Source organism: Prionailurus bengalensis, chromosome D2 (assembly GCF_016509475.1).
Source record: "Prionailurus bengalensis isolate Pbe53 chromosome D2, Fcat_Pben_1.1_paternal_pri, whole genome shotgun sequence".
Lineage (NCBI taxonomy): Eukaryota > Metazoa > Chordata > Mammalia > Carnivora > Felidae > Prionailurus > Prionailurus bengalensis.
This window is the reverse complement of record NC_057351.1, coordinates 7,059,123-7,078,499: the sequence shown is the minus strand read 5'-3', so window position 1 is coordinate 7,078,499 and position 19,377 is coordinate 7,059,123. Positions and strand designations below refer to the sequence as shown.

General features: G+C 46.2%; 1 protein-coding gene across 3 annotated transcripts in view; it reads right to left on the bottom strand.

The window, feature by feature from the left end:
* Window positions 1–19,377, bottom strand: part of PAPSS2 (3'-phosphoadenosine 5'-phosphosulfate synthase 2) — a 74,428-nt gene that overhangs the window by 48,968 nt on the left and 6,083 nt on the right. Inside the window, exon 1 of one of the 3 annotated variants that reach the window (XM_043597992.1) lies at window positions 2,624–2,788. The exons of the other annotated variants lie outside the window; for them this stretch is intronic. Within the exon in view, the coding sequence (XP_043453927.1) occupies window positions 2,624–2,647 (24 nt within the window). The 5' untranslated portion in view covers window positions 2,648–2,788. Of the gene's footprint in view, window positions 1–2,623; window positions 2,789–19,377 lie in introns of those variants that run through there. 3 annotated transcript variants of the gene reach the window in all.

Genomic DNA, 19,377 nt, shown 5'->3' with positions numbered 1-19,377 from the left:
CAAAGCAACAGGATCGGTAGTGTTCAAACACAGGGCGGCCACCCTGAGCTGGCGGACCACGCATCCGCCCGGTCCCAGGCGGGCCGCTCCCCGAGGACGCCTACAGGGAGCGGCAGGCAGGGAGCCCGAGAGACGTGGCCCTGCTTCTGGAACTGAGACTCCATCCGTGGAGGATCCACACTGAGCACACGCCCCGTGGCCGCGTTCACACAGCAGGTGGAAGGAGCCTTGGGCAGCAATCACCTAGCTTAGGCATGTCAAAACCTGAGGTCCGGTGGGGGTGGGGGAGGGTACACTAGGTTTTTTTTTAACGTTTATTTATGTATTTTGAGAGAGAGATAGGGAGCGAGCAGGGGAGAGGCAGAGAGAGAAAGAGGGTGAGAGAGAATCCCCAGGAAGCTCCACGCCGTCAGCACAGAGCCCAACTCCAGTCTTGAACCCACAAACCGGAAGATCACGACCTGAGCCAAAATCAAGAGGCAGACACTTAATCATGGAGCCACCCAGGCGTTCCAGGATTTTTGTTGGTTCGTTTGTTTGTTTCTTTAAAACAGGGTTAACCTCTGCAATCAGACAACACAAAGAAATAAAAGGCATCCAAATCGGCCAGGAGGAGGACAAACTTTACCTCTTCACAGATGACATGATACTCTATATGGAAGACCCAAAAGATTCCACCCAAAAACTGCTAGAATTGACTCATGAATTCAGCAAAGTCGCAGGATATAAAATCAACGCACAGAAATCGGTTGCAATCCTATACACCAACAATGAAGTGACAGAAAGAGAAATCAAGGAATCAATCCCATTTACAGTTGCACAAAAAAACTATAAAATACCTAGGAATAAATCTAACCATAGAGGTGAAAAATCTATACACTGAAAACTAGAGAAAGCTTATGAAAGAAACTGAAGAAGACACACAAAAAATGGAAAAAGATTCCATGCTCCTGGATAGGAAGAATAAACATTGTTAAAACGTTGATACTACCCAAAGCAATCTACATATTCAATGCAATCCCTATCAAAATAACACCAGCATTCTTCACAGAGCTAGAACAAATAATCCTAAAATTTGTATGGAACCAGAAAAGACCCCGAGTAGCCAAAGCGATCTTGAAAAAGAAAACCAAAGTAGGAGGCATCACAATCCCAGACTTCAAACTATATTACAAAGCTGTCATCATCAAGACAGTATGGTACTGGCACAAGAACAGACACTCAGATCAATGGAACAGAATAGAGAACCCAGAAATGGACCCACAAACGTTTGGCCAACTAATCTTTGACAAAGCAGGAAAGAATATTCAGTGCAATACAGTTTCTTCAGCAAATGGTGCTGGGAAAACTGGACAGCGACATGCAGAAAAATGAACCTGGACCACTTTCTTACACCAGACACAAAAATAAACTCAAAATGGATGAAAGACCTCAATGTAAGACAGGAAGGCATCAAAATCCTCGAGGAGAAAGCAGGCAAAAACCTCTCTGATCTTGGCCGCAGCAACTTCTTACCCAACACGTCTCCAGAGGCAAGGGAAACAAAAGCAAAAATGAACTATGGGGACCTCATCAAAATAAAAGCTTCTTCACAGCAAAGGGCACAATCAGCAAAACTAAAAGGCAACTGACAGAATGGGAGAAGATATTTGCAAATGACAGATCAGATAAAGGGTTAGTATCCAAAATCTATAAAGAACGTATCAAACTCAACACCCAAAAAACAAATAATCCAGTGAAGACATGGGCAAAAGACATGACTAGACACTTCTCCAAAGAAGATATCCAGATGGCCAACCGACACATGAAAAAATGCTCCACGTCCCTCATCATCAGGGAAATGCAAATCAAAACCACAATGAGATTCCACCTCACACTTGTCAGAATGGCTCACATTAACAACTCAGGCAACAAGAGATGTTGGCGAGGATGCGGAGAGAGAGGATCTCTTTTGCATTGTTCGTGGGAACGCGAGCTGGTGCAGCCCCTCTGGAAACCAGTATGGAGGGTCCTCAGAAAACTAAAAATATAACTACCCTATGACCCAGAAATTGTGCTACTAGGCATTTCTCCAAGGGACACAGGTGTGCTGTTTCAAAGGGACACATGCACCCCCATGTTTAAAGAAGCACTATCAACAATAGCCAAAGTATGGAAAGAGCCCAAATATCCATCGATGGATGAATGGATAAAGAAGATGTGGTATATATATACAGTGGAGTATTACTCGGCAATCAAAAAGATTGCAACTACGGGCATGGAACTGGAGGGTATTAGGCCAAGTGAAATTAGTCAGAGAAAGACAAAAATCATATGACTTCACTCCTATGAGGACTTTAAGAGACAAAACAGATGAACATAAGGGGAGGGAAACAAAAATAATATAAAAACAGGGAGGGGGACAAAACAGAAGAGACTCATAAACATGGAGAACAGGGTTACTGGAGGGGGTGTGGGAGGGGGGATGGGCTAAATGGGTCAGGGGCACTAAGGAATCTCCTCCTGAAATCATTGTTGCAGTAGATGCTAACTAATTTGAATGTAAATTTTAAAAAAATAAAAAATAAAATTAAAAAAAGAAGAAAAAGTAAAACAAAACAAAACAAAACAAAACAGGATTAACCTGACGGGCTGGCTTCGTCTCCATGGATCATGCATTCAAATCACCGTGCACCTCTGTTTTGCTGCAGTTCATGGACAACGTGCGTTGAGTGGGACGACGTGACTATCAACGGATCAAATGGCTGTGCAGGCTGCGTGTCCCTTCCCTCCTTGCCTGCTTCTATGGGTTACATGAAGAAGATACTTCAGCTGAGTACGCGGAAGAAGCCTAAAAGAGCTGCTAGTGAGCCTGACCCCCGGCCACGTGTTCAAACCCTCATGGATGGACGCGAGGACACAACGGTGCCACCACAGTCCTGCAGGGTCACCGCGGAGCCACTCCGCGCTCTCGTGTTCTGCGATGGGAACACGGCGAGTGTGAGGCGCGTCCCCTCAGACACACACAAGGCCCCCGTTGTCGCACCGTCGTGCTTCTGGGCAGGCGAGAAGCTACACGATTTGGGATACTCGGCCGTAGCCTCAGAATTACGGGGAAGGCCAACGGCATCTCCGGGCTTTGCAGCCTCCCCGCTCCCTGGGCGAAGAAGAGAGACTTCCAGATGCCTCCCCTCCCTGTCACCACAGCATCAATCTGCCCATGCTTGTCCTCCGTGTTCCTCCTCCTTGTGAGGACAGGCACACCCCCTCCTGTTCCCGGCGCCGAGGAGGTGAGAAGGGGCACGAGGGCCACCCCCACCTTCTGAGCTCGGCACGACCTCTGCCATCAACCCCGTCAGCGCTGCCTCACTTGATAAGATGGCCTGACACGGGGGCGCCTGGGTGGCTCAGTCAGTTAGCATCGGACTCTTGATCTTGGCTCAGGTCACGATCTCAGGGTCGTGAGATCGAGCCCCACGCTGGACTCCACGCGGAGCATGGAGACTGCTTCCGATTCTCTCTCTTCCTCTCCCTGCTTCCCCCTTCTCAAAGTATATATATAAACATTAAAAAAAACAAAACAAAAAAGATGGCCTGATATGGATGATGGAATGAGTCACTCTGCACCATTTCATGCCCACTTCCAGTGACTGCCGTCTTTCTTTTGCAAACGTCTCTTCAGCTGCGTGCTTCCTAACCTTTCTCGAACACAAACATTCTGCACGGTTATCAAACACACGCTTTCCATCTCAAGGACCTAATCTTAAAGCTCCAACTCAAGTACGGACAGCTCCCATTGAGGTAGGTGGTTTCACAGCCCTGGGAAATCCCCTCACGGTACATTATAAAGACGCCTTGTTTGAATGTTGGTTATTAACTCTGCTCCCCCCCCCCCCCGCCCCCAACAAGGGTCTTCTTGGTTCAACTGGAAAAATTAGCCCCAAGGCTGAGCTGACTGGATTCTGTGTGCCTACCTCACAAGCCGTCCCTCTGTTGATTTGTGCGGGCGAGGCTGGGGCACAGGGCAGAACGTTCCGCTTTGCTCTCCTGCAGACGCACAAACGAGCTAACTTAGCAAACCTTAAGCAAACAGATCTTTTATGGAAGATCTTTTACCAAAATGGAAACCTGGATCAGTTGAGCAAAAGTTTTAGTTGTTGTTTCTTTTTCCCTCCCCTCTCCACATCTATCTGCCTTCCTTCCTCTCTCTCTCTCTCTCTCTCTCTCTCATGTTAGGCATTTGTTGAACCTGGATAAAGATGTAAACTTGGATTTCTTTCAATTGACATGACAAAAATGGGATTTAAAAAGCGTGGCATGTTTAATGACTTCTCTTAGTGGAACCAGGCATACGTTTTCCTTCCCTTTAAGGCAGAGTTTTGCTGCCTTGCAATTTGGTTACAAAATGCCTTCAAAGATGCCAGGGCCTATACAGGTAAATGTCAGAGGCCCCTTTTCCCTGTTAGCCTAATGCTCCTTGTATCATTCTCCGGTCTTTTCCCTCCCCTATTCTATTTTTTTTTTTTTTAATTGTGCAAATTACCTTTAAAAAGGATATATAGCATCTGGCCCAGAATCATGTCCCTATTTCAAAGGCCTCCTCGTGTCGGCCGTTTGCCCAGCTCTGCTTCACGTCTGCTTTCCACAATAGCCCACAACTGGAAACTACCCACGTGTCCCTCATTTGGCGATCATCAACCCCTGATATATCCCTGCAGTGGAATACTACTCAGCCATAAAAAGAACGAACGATACGTGCTACAACGTGGATGGACCTTGAGAACATTTCACCAAGCGAGAGAAGCCAGACGGAAAAGACCGCGCATTGTATGATCCCATTTACAGGAAACATCCAGAGCCGGAAAATCTTTGGAGACAGAAAATAGACAGTTGGCTTCTTGGGACTCAGGGTGGGAACAGGAGTGATGCAAATGGGCACATGGAATGTTTTGGGTGTGGTGGACATGTTCTAAAATCAGGCTGTGGGGCGCCTGGGGGCCTCAGATGGTTAGGCGTCCGACTCTCGGTTTTGGCTCGGGTCACGATCTCACAGTTTCTGAGTTCCGGCCCCGTGTCAGACTCTGTGCTGACAGCACGGAGCCTGCTTGGGATTTGGGATTCTCTGTCCCACTGCAACCCCCCTCCGGCCCCTCCCCTGCTTACATGCTCCCTCCCTCTCAAAATAAATAAAATTTTAAAAATAATGGGGTGCCTGGGTGGCGCAGTCGGTTAAGCGTCCGACTTCAGCCAGGTCACGATCTCGCGGTCCGTGAGTTCGAGCCTCGCGTCAGGCTCTGGGTTGATGGCTCAGAGCCTGGAGACTGTTTCCGATTCTGTGTCTCCCTCTCTCTCTGCCCCTCCCCCGTTCATGCTCTGTCTCTCTCTGTCCCAAAAATAAATAAACGTTGAAAAAAAAAATTAAAAAAAAATAAAAATAAAAATAAAATAAGATTGAAATAATGATTGCACAGCTGTAAGCATCCTCAGGTTCTTCACGTATTACGTGACTGCATCATTAAGTTGGGCCAGTTTACAGTATGTAAATTCATAATAGTTTATAGTGTGTAGATTAGACTTCCAGAGAGCCGTGTTTAAGAACATTCTTACACATATTCATTGTTTGATGGAAACCCTGAGTTAGCCCGTTTCATTCCCTCACTCAGAACCTCTTTGGATTCTTGTACCGGTTCCAAAACATGCAACTTTGGTCTACGACTAAGACTGCACATGATAATTCACTTTGACGCTAACCTTCACCTGAAATGACGAGCGTCTCCTGTTTGGAAGTTTCTTTATTTCGAGGAGACTGTGGTAAGCGTGACTTCAAGAATTGCCAAGCTAGGGCTGAGCTGTATGATGCTCCTGGACGCCGAAGCCGAGGCCCTAAGACATGCGTGGCTGAATACATTGTGGTGGGGGGCGGTCCTGTGCATTTCAGGACGGTTAGCACCAACCTTCTCCCTGCTCCCAGTTGTGACAACCAGAAACTGTCTCTGGACATCGCCAATGTCCCCGGAGGGACCCGGTCGGCCCTGGTTGGAGAATCAGGGCCACACGGCAGTGAGAATGAACAAATTCCGGCCACACACACACACACACACACACACAACACGGATGACCTCCTCAATACAACTTGGGCACGAGGAGCCAGACACAGGAGAGTCTGTAACACACAATTCCTTTTACGTAAAGTTCAAAATCTGGCAGGACTAATCAGATGGTGACCTTGGGGGAGGGAGGGAGGGAGGGAGAGAGAGAGAGGGAGACTGGAAGGAGCTTCTGAGACTCCGCTGGCAGCTGTTTCTCAGTCTAGGTGTTGGGTACACAGGTGTGCTTATGAAAATTCACTGGGCACTACAGGTAAGATTTATAGATTTTTCTGTATGTATATTGTATTTAAAGAAAGTTTAAAAATAAGGGCCATTGCTGCTCCAGCAGCAAAGGGGGCGTTCAAGGTAACTCGGGAGGGCGCGGTGCTTCGTAACAGGGGTGCTAACTCATTCCTCCACCGTGACTCCTTCTGGCCCACCCTTACTGCAGGACAGAAATCCAGTGTGCTCCGCTGATGAATGACAGCTTGTTCCCCAGGCCCTTTGTCATCCAGGTGCCAAAACCAAGAAAGCCACAACCACCCACCCGACCCTGCCCATTTTCAACTCATGCTTGCAGAGCACAGGCCTGTTTCAGTGTGAAACAGAGTTAAAGGAGACAAATCAAGGAAGGCTCGCTCCAGTGCTAAAGAAAATAGTCGGGGCGCTCCGGGTGGCTCAGTCAGTTGAGCATCCGACTCCTGATTTTAGCTCAGGTCATGAGCTTACGGTTTGTGAGTTCGAGCCCCACGTCAGGCTCTGTGCTGGCCCGTGTGGAGCCTGCTTGGGATTCTCTCTCTCCGCCCTTCCCAACTTGCTCTTTCTCTCACAATAAAGAAAGAAACTTAAATAAAATAAAATCTTTAAAAAAAAAAAAGAAAGAAAAGCAAAGAAGAAAATAGTGGGTCTAATTCCCAGATCTGAGAGTACCACACGTGCCCAAGATGGCTGCTCGCCACGGTCGTGGAGAATGACTTTTGCAGACTCCATGCTCTCACTGTCCGCTGGGACCCCTCCAGACCAATGACCTGCCTTGCAGAGTGTGGACCAGGGCCAAGGGTGGAGTGGCCATAATGACCTTTGATCTAAGCAGACTTGGGTGACATCAGACCCAGGCTTACTAATACGACCAGCGAGTTCACTATACCATTTCGCTGAAAGCCTCAAAGTATCGGGAGTTCCTCACAGCCTTCCAGTCTCCTACTTGCAAACGCACGTCCAGATTAGCAAATAAACTCTCCATGGGTCTCCCGTGTCTCTGCACATCGTGTGGGTGGGGTGCCAACTGCTTCGGAGACACCAAGCCATTTGGTCTTGGTCATTTTTTTAAGTAGGCTCTATGTCCAACGTGGGGCTCGAACTCATGACCCCAAGATCAAGAGTCCCATACTCTATCGACTAAGCCAGCCAGGTGCCCCTGTTCATTTCTGATCCCAAGGTATATTGACCCGCTACAGGTGAAATTTGTTTTTCCTCCTGATGGTTATATAGGAGATTTATAGTAAAAGGATCATTTTGAATTTCTTCTGAGTTTCGTATAAATGGGCACATGGTGTTCAAAACAGTTGTAACCAAATGCACCTCAAAATAAAACAGAAGGAAAAGTTGCCATCCTAAAGAAACCAAGCGTAAATCAGAAAGCCTGCCATTAACTTAAGAACTGCCATGAGCTTGATTCATCTAATCTTTTTAAGTCTATGTATCTGTATTAAATGAAAGTCTACTTTTTCTTTTATTTGCTGCATTAAGAATGAATAATCTCAGGTTGCCTGGGTGGCTCAGGTGGTTAAGAGTCCGACTCTCGATTTCCGCTCAGGTCACTATCTCACCGTCTTGAGGTCGAGCCCCACGTCGGGCTCAGCGCTGAGCGTGGCTCCTGCTTGGATTCTGTCGCCCTCTTTCTCTGCCCCTCTTGTGCCCCACTTGTGCTCCCTCTCCCTCAAAAAATCAAAATTAAAAAGCAAACAAGAATGAATAATCTCTATGAAGGCTACTGCTATATATAGCAACTTATTAATTTTTAAACCTAATGAGATCAATAAAGTTGATTAAAACCCATATATCAAAACCCTCAGATAAACCGAGACAAGGAGTCTATTAACTTGGGTGGAAAAGGTACAATGGTTATAAATTAATCTGATTCATTCTAAGCAATTTTAGAAGATAGGAACGAAATACATAAATGGACAGCGTATCTGCCCCTGAGGCCCATGAGGTCCTTACGTATTTTTCCCAGAAACGCTCAATTTACACTCACGACTCACGAAGCAAAGGCATTTTTGGAGAGTTCTCCCCCCGTGGCTTCTTACGACGCAACTCCATCAAACGTGACAAAGGGGTTCTTTTAGATTTACTCCCATCAGAACCCACTAGGTTCAACAGGGAGGTCTGGAAACTCCCACGCTCAACAATCACAAGCTGCCCACGAGAATGGGCCAGTCTCTTGAATGCGATGTGAGAATAGGCAACAGGGCAACTTTCCAAGGAATAGACAGTCACCACAAGCCAACAACAGCTGACTAAGACAACGCTCTCCAGGTTTTTCCAGAAAGCCGTCTGCTCATTAGGTAATGGTGAAACAAGACAGGCCTGGCAAGCTTTTAAACATTCCAGCTGCAGTAGTTAATTTTAAATATTCCACGAGCAATGCAGCGATCACAGAAGCCTGCCTTTGCGGGGAAATGGCCTAACATATCTGGAAAAAAAATAAAATCTGAAAAGTAAGTATCATCCTGAAGTGGAGAAACCCGTCTGTTACTAGCTAGTTGGGGGGCCTCAGGCCTGTCACAATGCTCCCCATCTGTACGGCGAAGGAAATAGGCCAGGCCACGTTTCTCCAGCTGGCGGGGGGGGGGGGGGGGGACCACAGAATCTTCTAGCTGGCTTTTAAAGAAACCAACACAGACCCCAATCCAGTCGGATTTTCTGGGAGTGGGGTCCAGGCATCAATATTCTGGGAAGCTTAGCAGGGTTGAAAAACACTGGACAAGACAGATGGTCTCTAATGTTGCAGCCAGGTCTCGTGAATTAAGGGACCACACAAGACACAGGCAAGCGTAAAGAGAATTCTAACCAGGGACTCACAGCACATAGGTATCAGCAGAGAACGATCTTCTCAAGTGAAACTTGGCTTCCCTGTACGTGAACAATAAATATTCTTGATCAATAAAAACAGTAACAGAACCATTTGCAGCCCAGAACCACATGAAAGGTATTATGTCAGTAGCCTCTGGTGGTGTTCGAACTTGTTATCCAATTCCAAACTTATGGCATACATACATATCGAGCTCTGAAAAGTCAGAGACTCAAATCTCTTTAAAAACATTTTTTTAGGGGTGCCTGGGTGGCTCAGTCGGTTGAGCGTCCGACTTCGGCTCAGGTCATGATCTCATGGCCCGTGGTTTGAGCCCCGCGTCGGGCTCTGTGCTGACAGCTCAGAGTCTGGAACCTGCTTCGGATTCTGTGTCTCCCTCTCTCTGTGCTCCTCCCCTGCTCACACTCTCTGTCTCTCAAAAAAAATAAATAAATAAATAAACATTAAAAAAATTTTGTTTAATTTTTTAAATGTTTATTTCTGTGACAGAGAGAGACAGAGTGAGAGCTGGGGGAGGGCAGAGAGACAGAGAGGAAGACACAGAACCCGAAGCAGGCTCCAGGCTCTGAGCGGTCAGCACAGAGCCCGACGCGGGGTTCAAACTCACAAACTGAGAAATCATGACCTGAGCCCAAGTCGGACGCTCAACCGACTGAGCCACCCAGGCGCCCCTCAACTCTCTTTTTAATAGAAACTATAAATCAACGAGCATGAAAGTAGGTTGTTAATCTCTCACTGGAAAATTCCAAGAGTTGATAGGGCAAAAGCCAAGAGGACTGTTTTATAGGGACAGATGCCCTCGTAGTTTTATGGAGGAAGGAGAGGACGTGTAACCATTACAGCCAGAACCAATAACATGACTGGGATGGCATTTGTAGGTCCGTGCCTTTGAGTGATCCACTTGAATGGAGCCTTAAAAAATAAAACAAGATAAAAACCCTCCTTCACCTGGCCTGCCACTGCCTTGAATTCTAGTCAGTAGGGCATGCATTCTCAAACTGCGGACGTTAGACATAGGCCCTGTAGGAGGTCCGTGGACGCTATGAAACAGTGCGAGGCGGTGTGCGTGCATGAATGCACCCGTGCACAGAGGTTTCTTACTCTTTTCTGAGCCAAGAAACCCCTCGGTGGCCAGCTGCGACGGAAGCCAGATCCCTTCTCAGAAAAAAAGAAAAGTTTTCAAGTGCACTCAATAAATTACAAAGGGTTGCAAAGACAAACAATGAACCGTAGCTATGAGAAGTGGGTTTTTTTAATTACAATACAGGGGCGCCTGGGTGGCTCAGTCGGTTGGGCGTCCGACTTCAGCTCAGGTCACGATCTCGTGGTCCGTGGGTTCGGGCCCCGCATCGGGCTCTGGGCTGATGGCTCAGAGCCTGGAACCTGCTTCCGATTCTGTGTCTCCCTCTCTCTCTGCCCCTCCCCCGTTCATGCTCTGTCTCTCTCTGTCTCAAAAATAAATAAACGTTAAAAAAAAATTTAATTACAATACAGTAATAACTATCCTTCCTTATCAACTTATTACGTAACAAGCTCTGGTTCTTCAGACCGCCACAACAGGTGTCTTAATTTTGTAGTAGTAAAAGACACAGATATCTTGGGTGACATCAGCAACGACCTAACGTGACATGAAAACGTCTGTGGTTTCTCTCAGTGACATAATCAGAACTATTGCTAATGCTACCGTGGTTCGTTGGGTGGGTTCCTCATGCAAAGAAGCGATACTTTCTGTTGGAGGTCATAGAAAATATCGTCCTCATCTCTGTTCACAATTGTCCTGAGTTCTCTGGATTCTAGAGGAAGGACCTTTGGTCTATGCCTTTATCCATCCTGAAGTGATTTGTTTATAGGCGTCCAGGAAAGGTGGAACATTAGACCCCAGAGCACCCAGTGAACATTTCAGGGACTGGTGTCGAAGGCCCTGCAGACACAGAGCCCTGAACAGTCACAAAATAATGGGGAGAGAGAGAAGGTGCGGTGCTCTCTGAGATGGGACCGTAAGGACAGCTCCATGATTTTCTGGAACCAGAATTCAAATGCATCTGATTGTTAATTTAATGCGTTCTGCAGAGTTCCTTAAAAAACGTACAGTGACTTGTAAGATACAAGGAGCAGAGCAAAAGCTCACGAATCGGAAACGTAGGAGACAGAGAGATGGGAAAACAACACAGGACATACCGCGAAAGGGCAGCAAACATAAATCTACTACAAAAAAAAAGGAAAGTGAGCCTCGAATTCACTTCTGAGCTTGCTGGCAGGCATCTTGAGGCTGAAAACCCAGACAGTTGCACAAGTTACAGTTTCCAGAGGATGATGCCAAAAACAAAGCAAAGCAAACAAACACGTCAGAAAAATAGAACCTTTCTGGTACTTTGACCAGATAGAAATTTCTCCCATGGGTCTCTGTAAAGAGAATACCATGTGTCACAATAAATGAACAATAACCTCAAGAGTATCATTACGGGAGAAATGACAATGAGTTTCTAGGAACCTTTTTAAAAGTAATTTTTTTTTAAAAAACAAGGCAATGGTAGGGGCGCCTGGGTGGCTCGGTCGGTTAAGCGTCTGACTTCGGCTCAGGTCGTGATCTCACAGCTTGTGAGTTTGAGCCCCGTGTCAGACTCTAAGGTGTCAGCACAGAGCTTGGAGTCTGCTTTAGATTCTGTGTCTCCCTCTCCCCCCTCTCTCTGCCCCTCCCTCACTTGCTCTCTGTCTCAAAAATAACCAAACACAGTTCAGTGGGGGGGGGAGGGGGGGGAGGGGTGCTCGAGAAGGAAGGCTAGGCACTCAGGCCTCTGAATGCAGATATGGGGCTAGGCTGACAGGCCAGGGGCCTGAGTAAGTCAGAACTCAGCACACTGACCCCCCACTGTCAACAGCAGGAAATGGCAAACTTTTCACAAAGGGTCAGACAGTAAATATTTTCAGTTTCACAGGCCACGTGGTCTATTGCACAGACACATCTCTACCACGAAAGCAGCCGCAATGTGTAAATGAACGGGCATTGCTGAGTTACAATAAGCTTGGTTTATAGACACTGGAATTTAAATCTCATATACTTTTTTTTTTACTTTTTTTTTTAACGTTTATTTATTTTTGAGACAGAGAGAGACAGAGCATGAACGGGGGAGGAGCAGAGAGAGAGGGAGACACAGAATCTGAAACAGGCTCCAGGCTCTGAGCAGTCAGCACAGAGCCTGACGCGGGGCTCAAACTCACGGACTGCGAGATCATGACCTGAGCCGAAGTCAGCCGCTTAACCGACTGAGCCACCCAGGCGCCCCAAATCTCATATATTTTTCACACGTCACGAAATAGAATTCCTCCTTTGATTTTGTTTTGTTTTTTGGTTTTTTTACCAAGCCATATAAAGAAATATAAAAACTGTTCTTAGCTTACAGGCTATAGCAAAACAGGGGAGGGGCTGGGTTGGGGGCCAAGGACATAATTTCCTAACTCCTAGCACACAGGGTCACCCACCCCCACCCAGAGATCTCCTGGACACCCATCCATGTCTTTCCTCGAGTTTCTATCTACAGTCACTTTTTGAGATAATTACCATTTCCACATGTTATAGGCACCTGCTCACAAAGCCAACCAGGATGACACCATTAAAAGGGCAGAATTTTTATGCTCCATGGAAATAAGAGCATAATCCAGGAAGAATTAGCAGCAAAGAAATGGTTGAGCTCCCAGCCTCCTCGTTAAAATAAACACACACACACACACACACACACACACACACACACACACACACAGTAGTAAACCTGAATATACAACTTTCCCTGCGTCCTGGAGAGACATATAAACACATGGATAATTATCACAAGCACTTAATCCACCTGTTATGGCTGTTACAGCCCGAGCTCTCTCGATGGAAACGAGACCACGTAATGTCTCATGACACACAGTGAGTTGGTGCAATCCCGGGAAGAATTCAAACATTCAAATTCATTCAAATAATCACTCCGCTGTCCCTGAGCCTCTGTCGGCGGAGACAAAATGAGGTGCGAGGGGCCCTGGGAACCTGGGGTTGCCGCTGGTTCCCAAGAAGGCCCTGTCTCTTAAAGCTTATTTATTTATTTTTGAGAGAGAGACAGAGCATGAGCAGGGGAGGGGCAGAGAGAGAGAGAGAGAGAGAGAGAGAGAGAGAGAAAGAGGGAGACAGAACCCGAAGCAGGCTCCAGGCTCCGAGCTGGCAGCACAGAGCCCGATGCGGGGCTCCAACCCACAAACCGTGAGATCGTGACCTAAGCCGAAGTCGGACGCTGAACAGACTGAGCCACCCGGGCGCCCTGCCCCCGTCCCCCTCTCTTTATTTTAGCGTCCTCGCCTGTGATCTACCCATTCTGGAGAGCTGCTCGGATCAGTGAGAAGAGTGTGATGCAAGAAAGGGAGGCCCCCTACAGATCAGGGACGCGACACTCGCCCCTGTGCCAACACAGCACACATCAAATCGCGTCTCCCCGAGACACGTGACTGCATTCAGCACGTGCCCCAAACTGCGCGGTTCGGGGGCTTGACACAGGTCTCAGTTGCCCTTCCAAACACCGGCCCTGTACACGGTGGGCCTCAGGCTGTGTTGATACCCCTCTGTATCTTTTTTTCACTTTGGCGACTGGTCCCGGTTAGGAGCTGTGCCGAGGATACGGGCCCCTCGCATGGTGAAGGATTAAAATTCTGTGCTGGTCTAGCACGCGCAGAGGCCAGGCACGCAGCCTGGGGGCTCTGGGGACGCGTAGCCCATGAGGGCTTGCCTGTGCGGCGCTCACATAACGAACAAGGCAAAGGCCACGCTTACATGTGAGTCACTGCAATTACTTCTACGGACACTTACTCCTGAGTGTACGCATTCACCCCCTGGAACACTGGAGCTTTGTGTTACTCGAGCGAGATGCTGGGTTGGATTCCAAACATCGCTGTGCCCAACGCTGGCCGCAGAGCCTCATCCAAACTAGAATTTACTGCCTTTTAACGGCGTTTGCCAAAGTCCACGTCTTCTGAGGAGCACACCACATTCCAGAAAGCCCCTGAGGGACCTTCCTTTCGAGGGAAGCGCGGCATCTTGCTGGTTTCGTCGTGGCATTCATCCGCATCCACGGAGACGGGATCTAAACGTGATGTCTAAAGGATCGGAACAATCCTCACTCGGGGAGTCTTAGTATCCCTCACATCCGTTACAGTAAGGCACGAAAGAAAGAGAGTGATTGAAGACACGTCTGGCCCAGCTTGGCCACTTACAGCCGCGTGGCCCGAGGCAAGTTACGTAACCCCAACGAGCCTGAGCGTCCTGGACTATAAACTGGACGAAAACAGCAAGTGCTTCGTAGGTCACTGTGAGAGAAGACTCTGGAAAGTCCCTGAGTTCATGTCCGTCCCTCCCTCTGTTTAGGGAACCCAGATGAATCAGTGAGATACCTTTCTGAACCCTGAGGGAGATGTATAATGTAATCAAGAATTCGTATCACTGCATGACGTTTAAAAGGCTTATTAAACGGTGGACTCACACACACACACACACACACACACACACACACACACACAAAGGAAGAAATCAGGTACTCATGATGACTCCGGTTTTTCCACTCATTAAAGTAGCTACCTGTGCACGGACGACACATCCTTTTGACGGAACTTTCTATCCGGGGTGTCTGGCACGGGGACGACGTGGATTCTCGTGATTTCGAGACTGTCTCCACACTACTCTCCTCATTGAAAATAGCGTGAGTCTGCTCCAGGAAGGGGTTCAGTCTCGCCCCGCCTCTTAGTACACACGGCCAGTGCCGCTCTCCTTCACACCATGAAGGTAGGCTCCAGCCTCCCACATACAGGCCTCCTTGAAATTGGAATCTAGGCCTTCCTGTTGTTTGTCACTGAGGAGGTGGCCCGGGACTTTACTGACCTCCTGATGACAGGATGGGGCAACTCCCAAAATGTTTCTTCCAACCGTGGTGGAAGGTGCCTCTTACAATCTCACAGCTTCTAGGTGCCCCTCATCGGTCCCCAGTGAAGTGCAATCAGTCGCTGTCTGGTCGCCAACATCCTTAAGCCTCAACCTCCATTTGGGCCAAATCCTTATTGTATGAAAAATGCACTGGTGGCCCAGTCTGCTTTTACCATCTAGAAATCAGTTACGACTTGGCTCGAGTATTAGCAGTTCTAGCGGGAACAAAGCATTCTGTTCGTGTTTGCTAAATACCGACACAGTGGGAACAAGGGCACGCAGTCCCTTAAGAGTCTGACTTCGGCTCAGGACGTGATCTCACGGTTTGTGGGTTCGAGCCCCGCGTCGGGCTCTGTGCTGACAGCTCAGAGCCTGGAGCCTGCTTCAGATTCTGTGTGTGTCTCTCTCTCTGCCCCTCTCCTGCTCGCACTCTGTCTCTCTCTAAAAAATAAATAAAAGTTTGGGGCGCCTGGGTGGCACAGTCGGTTAAGCGTCCGACTTCAGCCAGGTCACGATCTCGCGGTTCGTGGGTTCGAGCCCCGCGTCAGGCTCTCGGCTGATGGCTCGGAGCCTGGAGCCTGTTTCCGATTCTGTGTCTCCCTCTCTCTCTGCCCCTCCCCTGTTCATGCTATGTCTCTCTCTGTCCCAAAAATAAATAAAAGTTGAAAAAAAATTAAAAAAAAAAAATAAATAAATAAAAGTTAAAAAAAATTTTTTTAATTGTCTCTCTTTAAAAAAAAAATAAAAAATAAGTGAAAAAAATAAAAACATAAGCAAAAAACTATTGCCCGTGCTTGTGGCGTCTGAAAACAAAGAAAATTCATTTTCCCATTATTCACCTCATGTCACCAAAAGGGAAAAGAGCGTGCGATGGCAAAGGTCACAACATTTGCTAACACCTGCCATTCACTCTTTTCTAAAAAGTGCTGGGGAATATCTCTAAGCAGAATCCATTATTATCTTCGTGAGGTATTAGCACGAGGCAGCTGCCAAAATATTTTACAAATGAAGCAACTAGTTACCCAACCCAGCTGCGCTTTTGCTACTGGGTGTTGAATCTCATTCCCTCTGTGAAATAAACACCTTATTCACCACCGAGGAGCTAATACGATTTTTAGCATCTCCTGTGGGGAACTCTCCAAAGACTTCTTTTCAGTGAAGTGAGTTCCCTTCTGACTATTTGTCCACATACTTGCTTCATGAGCTGTTAAGGCCTACATGAGTTAAAGCACAGGAACCCTCTGAATCGGGTGCCAAACGCAGAAGGGCTCGGCGCTGGAGATAAACAAGTCACAACAGAGAAGGGATTTTCTAAGACAACGTGCTCTCCACATCAAAGCTCCCGGTGCGTATGCAAATCCCTCAGGTGGTATTCTAATGTCTCGGTTTTATCAGCTCTCTCCTTACTCACGATTAAACACAGTGGGATGAATATACAATTTTTTCTTTTACTTTTTAGTAACTACTCACAACGTCATTGTACTACTGACCCAATGGCCCAAGATCTGTAACTTGTACACTTTAGGAACACACTCCCTGCTGGGACTCACCGTCTAGGTAGATTTGCCTGGCAGGACCACACAATCATCATAATTGACTGCATGGTAGGTCATGAACTTGGGAGAAGTACACATGGATGGATTCTGAAGTTAGACTGGAAATTCCGAGAACTATAAGAACTGGGGCTTTCATGCGCAACTGACAAGGTCCAGCTTCGACCGAATACGGTTTTATCTGTATCGCACAGCATATAATCATTGACATCTCTTTTTCTCTTGTCTTGATAAAACGATTAAACCATATGAGAAGGCTTAAGGAAGAGGGAGTGAGGTTGGGGGAGCGGGTTGAATTTTCTAACGAGAAGCAGGCCGGCTAATGAGAAAATATTTCAGAATGGTACCCTCACGTTTTTCGAATGTTGCTCTTTGGTCTGTGTTTTCTGTCTCCAGAATGTCAAAACAAAATGTGAAAGCTAAATCAGGGTGTACTCATGACTCACCGATAATCAGCTTTGGGAGTGGTTTTTTTCTTCATCTATGGAGAATACTTCCTAGTCAATAAAAGAAACCAAGCTGCAGAAAAATGGGCTGGGCTTCCTCCAAAGAGCATATGATTGAGACAAAAGTGCTGGGTATGCAGTGAGTGATCAGAGTTCTACCTTTATGGTGGTGTCACCAACCAGCTGGCCAGGAAGGTGGCCACAAGCCTTGGCAAAGGTTTTAAAAGCTGTGTATCAATCGCAATTATAAAGGGCTTATTAAGATGAGCTCTGAATTTTTCTTCCAGAAGTAAAATGCTAGGGTTCTTTTAAAAATATATTTTTTAGGGGCACCTGGCGGGGGGGCTCAGTCGGTTGAGCTTCCAACTTCAGCTCAGGTCATGATCTCACGGTTTGTGAGTTCAAGCCCCATGTCATGCTCTGTGCTAACAGTTCAGAGCCTGGAGCCTGCTTTGGTTCTGTGTGTCTCTCTTTCTGCCCCTCCCCAACTTGTGTTTTCGCTCTCTCAAAAATTAAAACAAAAAAGATAAAATAAAAATAAAAAAATAAAATAAGATAAAATAAAATAAAATAAAATAAAATAATAAAATAAAATAAAATAAAATAAATTAAATATATTTTTAAGGGGCGCTTGGGTAGCCCTGTCAGTTAAGCATCCCATCCAACTCTTGATTTTGGCTCAGGTCATGATCTCACAGTTTGTGAAGTCGAGCCCTGAGTAGGGTTCTGCACAGGCAGCCCAGACCTGGTTGGGATTCTCTCTCTCTCTCCCTCTCTCTCTCTGTTCCTCCCCGAGCTCTCCCTCAATCTCTAAATAAATAAGTAAACTTAAATATATATATATATATATGTATATATTTTTTTTTTTAAGTAGGAGCAGCCCAAATAAAAAGTAAATAATTTAAAATTTTAGCTTAGTAGAGAAAAGAGTTTTAAAATTATATGAGAAAAAAAAAGAAGAAAAACAATTGTATAAGAAGTTACTTGGGACTTTTGTGGATTTTGGCCTAGAGCGCTTGAGTACTGACTGGGCAGAAGGTTGAAAGAATAGAAAGGCTGTGGGTGGGGTGTTACAATTAGAAAAAGTAAATGCTGTGTTTACAAAAGACTTAATGACAGAGTTTGAATGGAGTAAAAAACTATAATTGGAAAATACAAGGCTTTAGTAGCTATAGTTAATTACGGCAAGACCAGATCCTGGTTAAGTTATTCAGCAAATGATTGGTGAGTAAACCAATGCACAGATACATACGTGAAGACCTGACAGGAAACAAAAAGGGGAAAGATTTTAAGAGACCTTCAGGAAAACAAAATAGTGTACAATGGGACCACATACGGACGACCAAAAAGTGAATTCAGGTTTTTAACAGTAGGAAATACAAGAAAATAAAAATCATCGCCAACATCTTGAGTTGCTGATTTTGCTAGAAATTGGGAAGACATGAATTACCCACAAATAAATGATGATTGGGGAGAGTACGGATGAATGAGGTTATGGGGATAACATCTCAGACTGCACCCTAGGTGATTTATTCAAGTCTCAAAGTCAAGTCTGCAAATGATTTTCAAGGCACAAACCCAGCATACATTAAAAAGGAGAAAGGCACACCTGGGGGCTCAGTCCTACCTCAGCTCAGGTCATTATCTTGCGGTATGCAAGTTCGAGCCCCACGTCGGGCTCTGTGCCGATAGCTCAGAGCCTGGAGCCTGCTTCAGATTCCGTGTCTCCCTCTCTTTCTCTCTCTGCCCCTCCCCCTCCCTCTCTCTCAAAAATACACATTAAAAAAATTTTTTTAGTAAGTAAAAAGAAAAAGGAAAAACGTAATTATTATTAGACTGGCCACAGACACTTGGCAGATAAATATCAATATTTTTCATAACAAAACACATAAAGTAGATGTTCACCAGATATTTAAAGCAAATGATCACCTTTAATGATGTAGCATTTGATGTAACCGATGTATGCAATGTTTAGAAAAGCTATACAGTTTTATTGCCAGAAGTTAATATTTGGTGCTGGATAGATGAAACCTGCCGTGTTTATGTTGCAGTCATGTTAGAGCAAAATGGACTTCCGGAGTAAATCTGAAATGCAGAAAGAGTTGCTGATAAGGCTTCAAAGGAAGTCACACAAGCCAAGTGGTGGAAATCATTGGATACACCATGTGTTATCACAAGAAAGTTTTGGTTCAGGTTTTTAGACAGTGGCCCTCTTGCAGAGAGAAGAAATATTTCCATCTCGTGCACTAATTTGTTCTAAAGTGCAAAAATG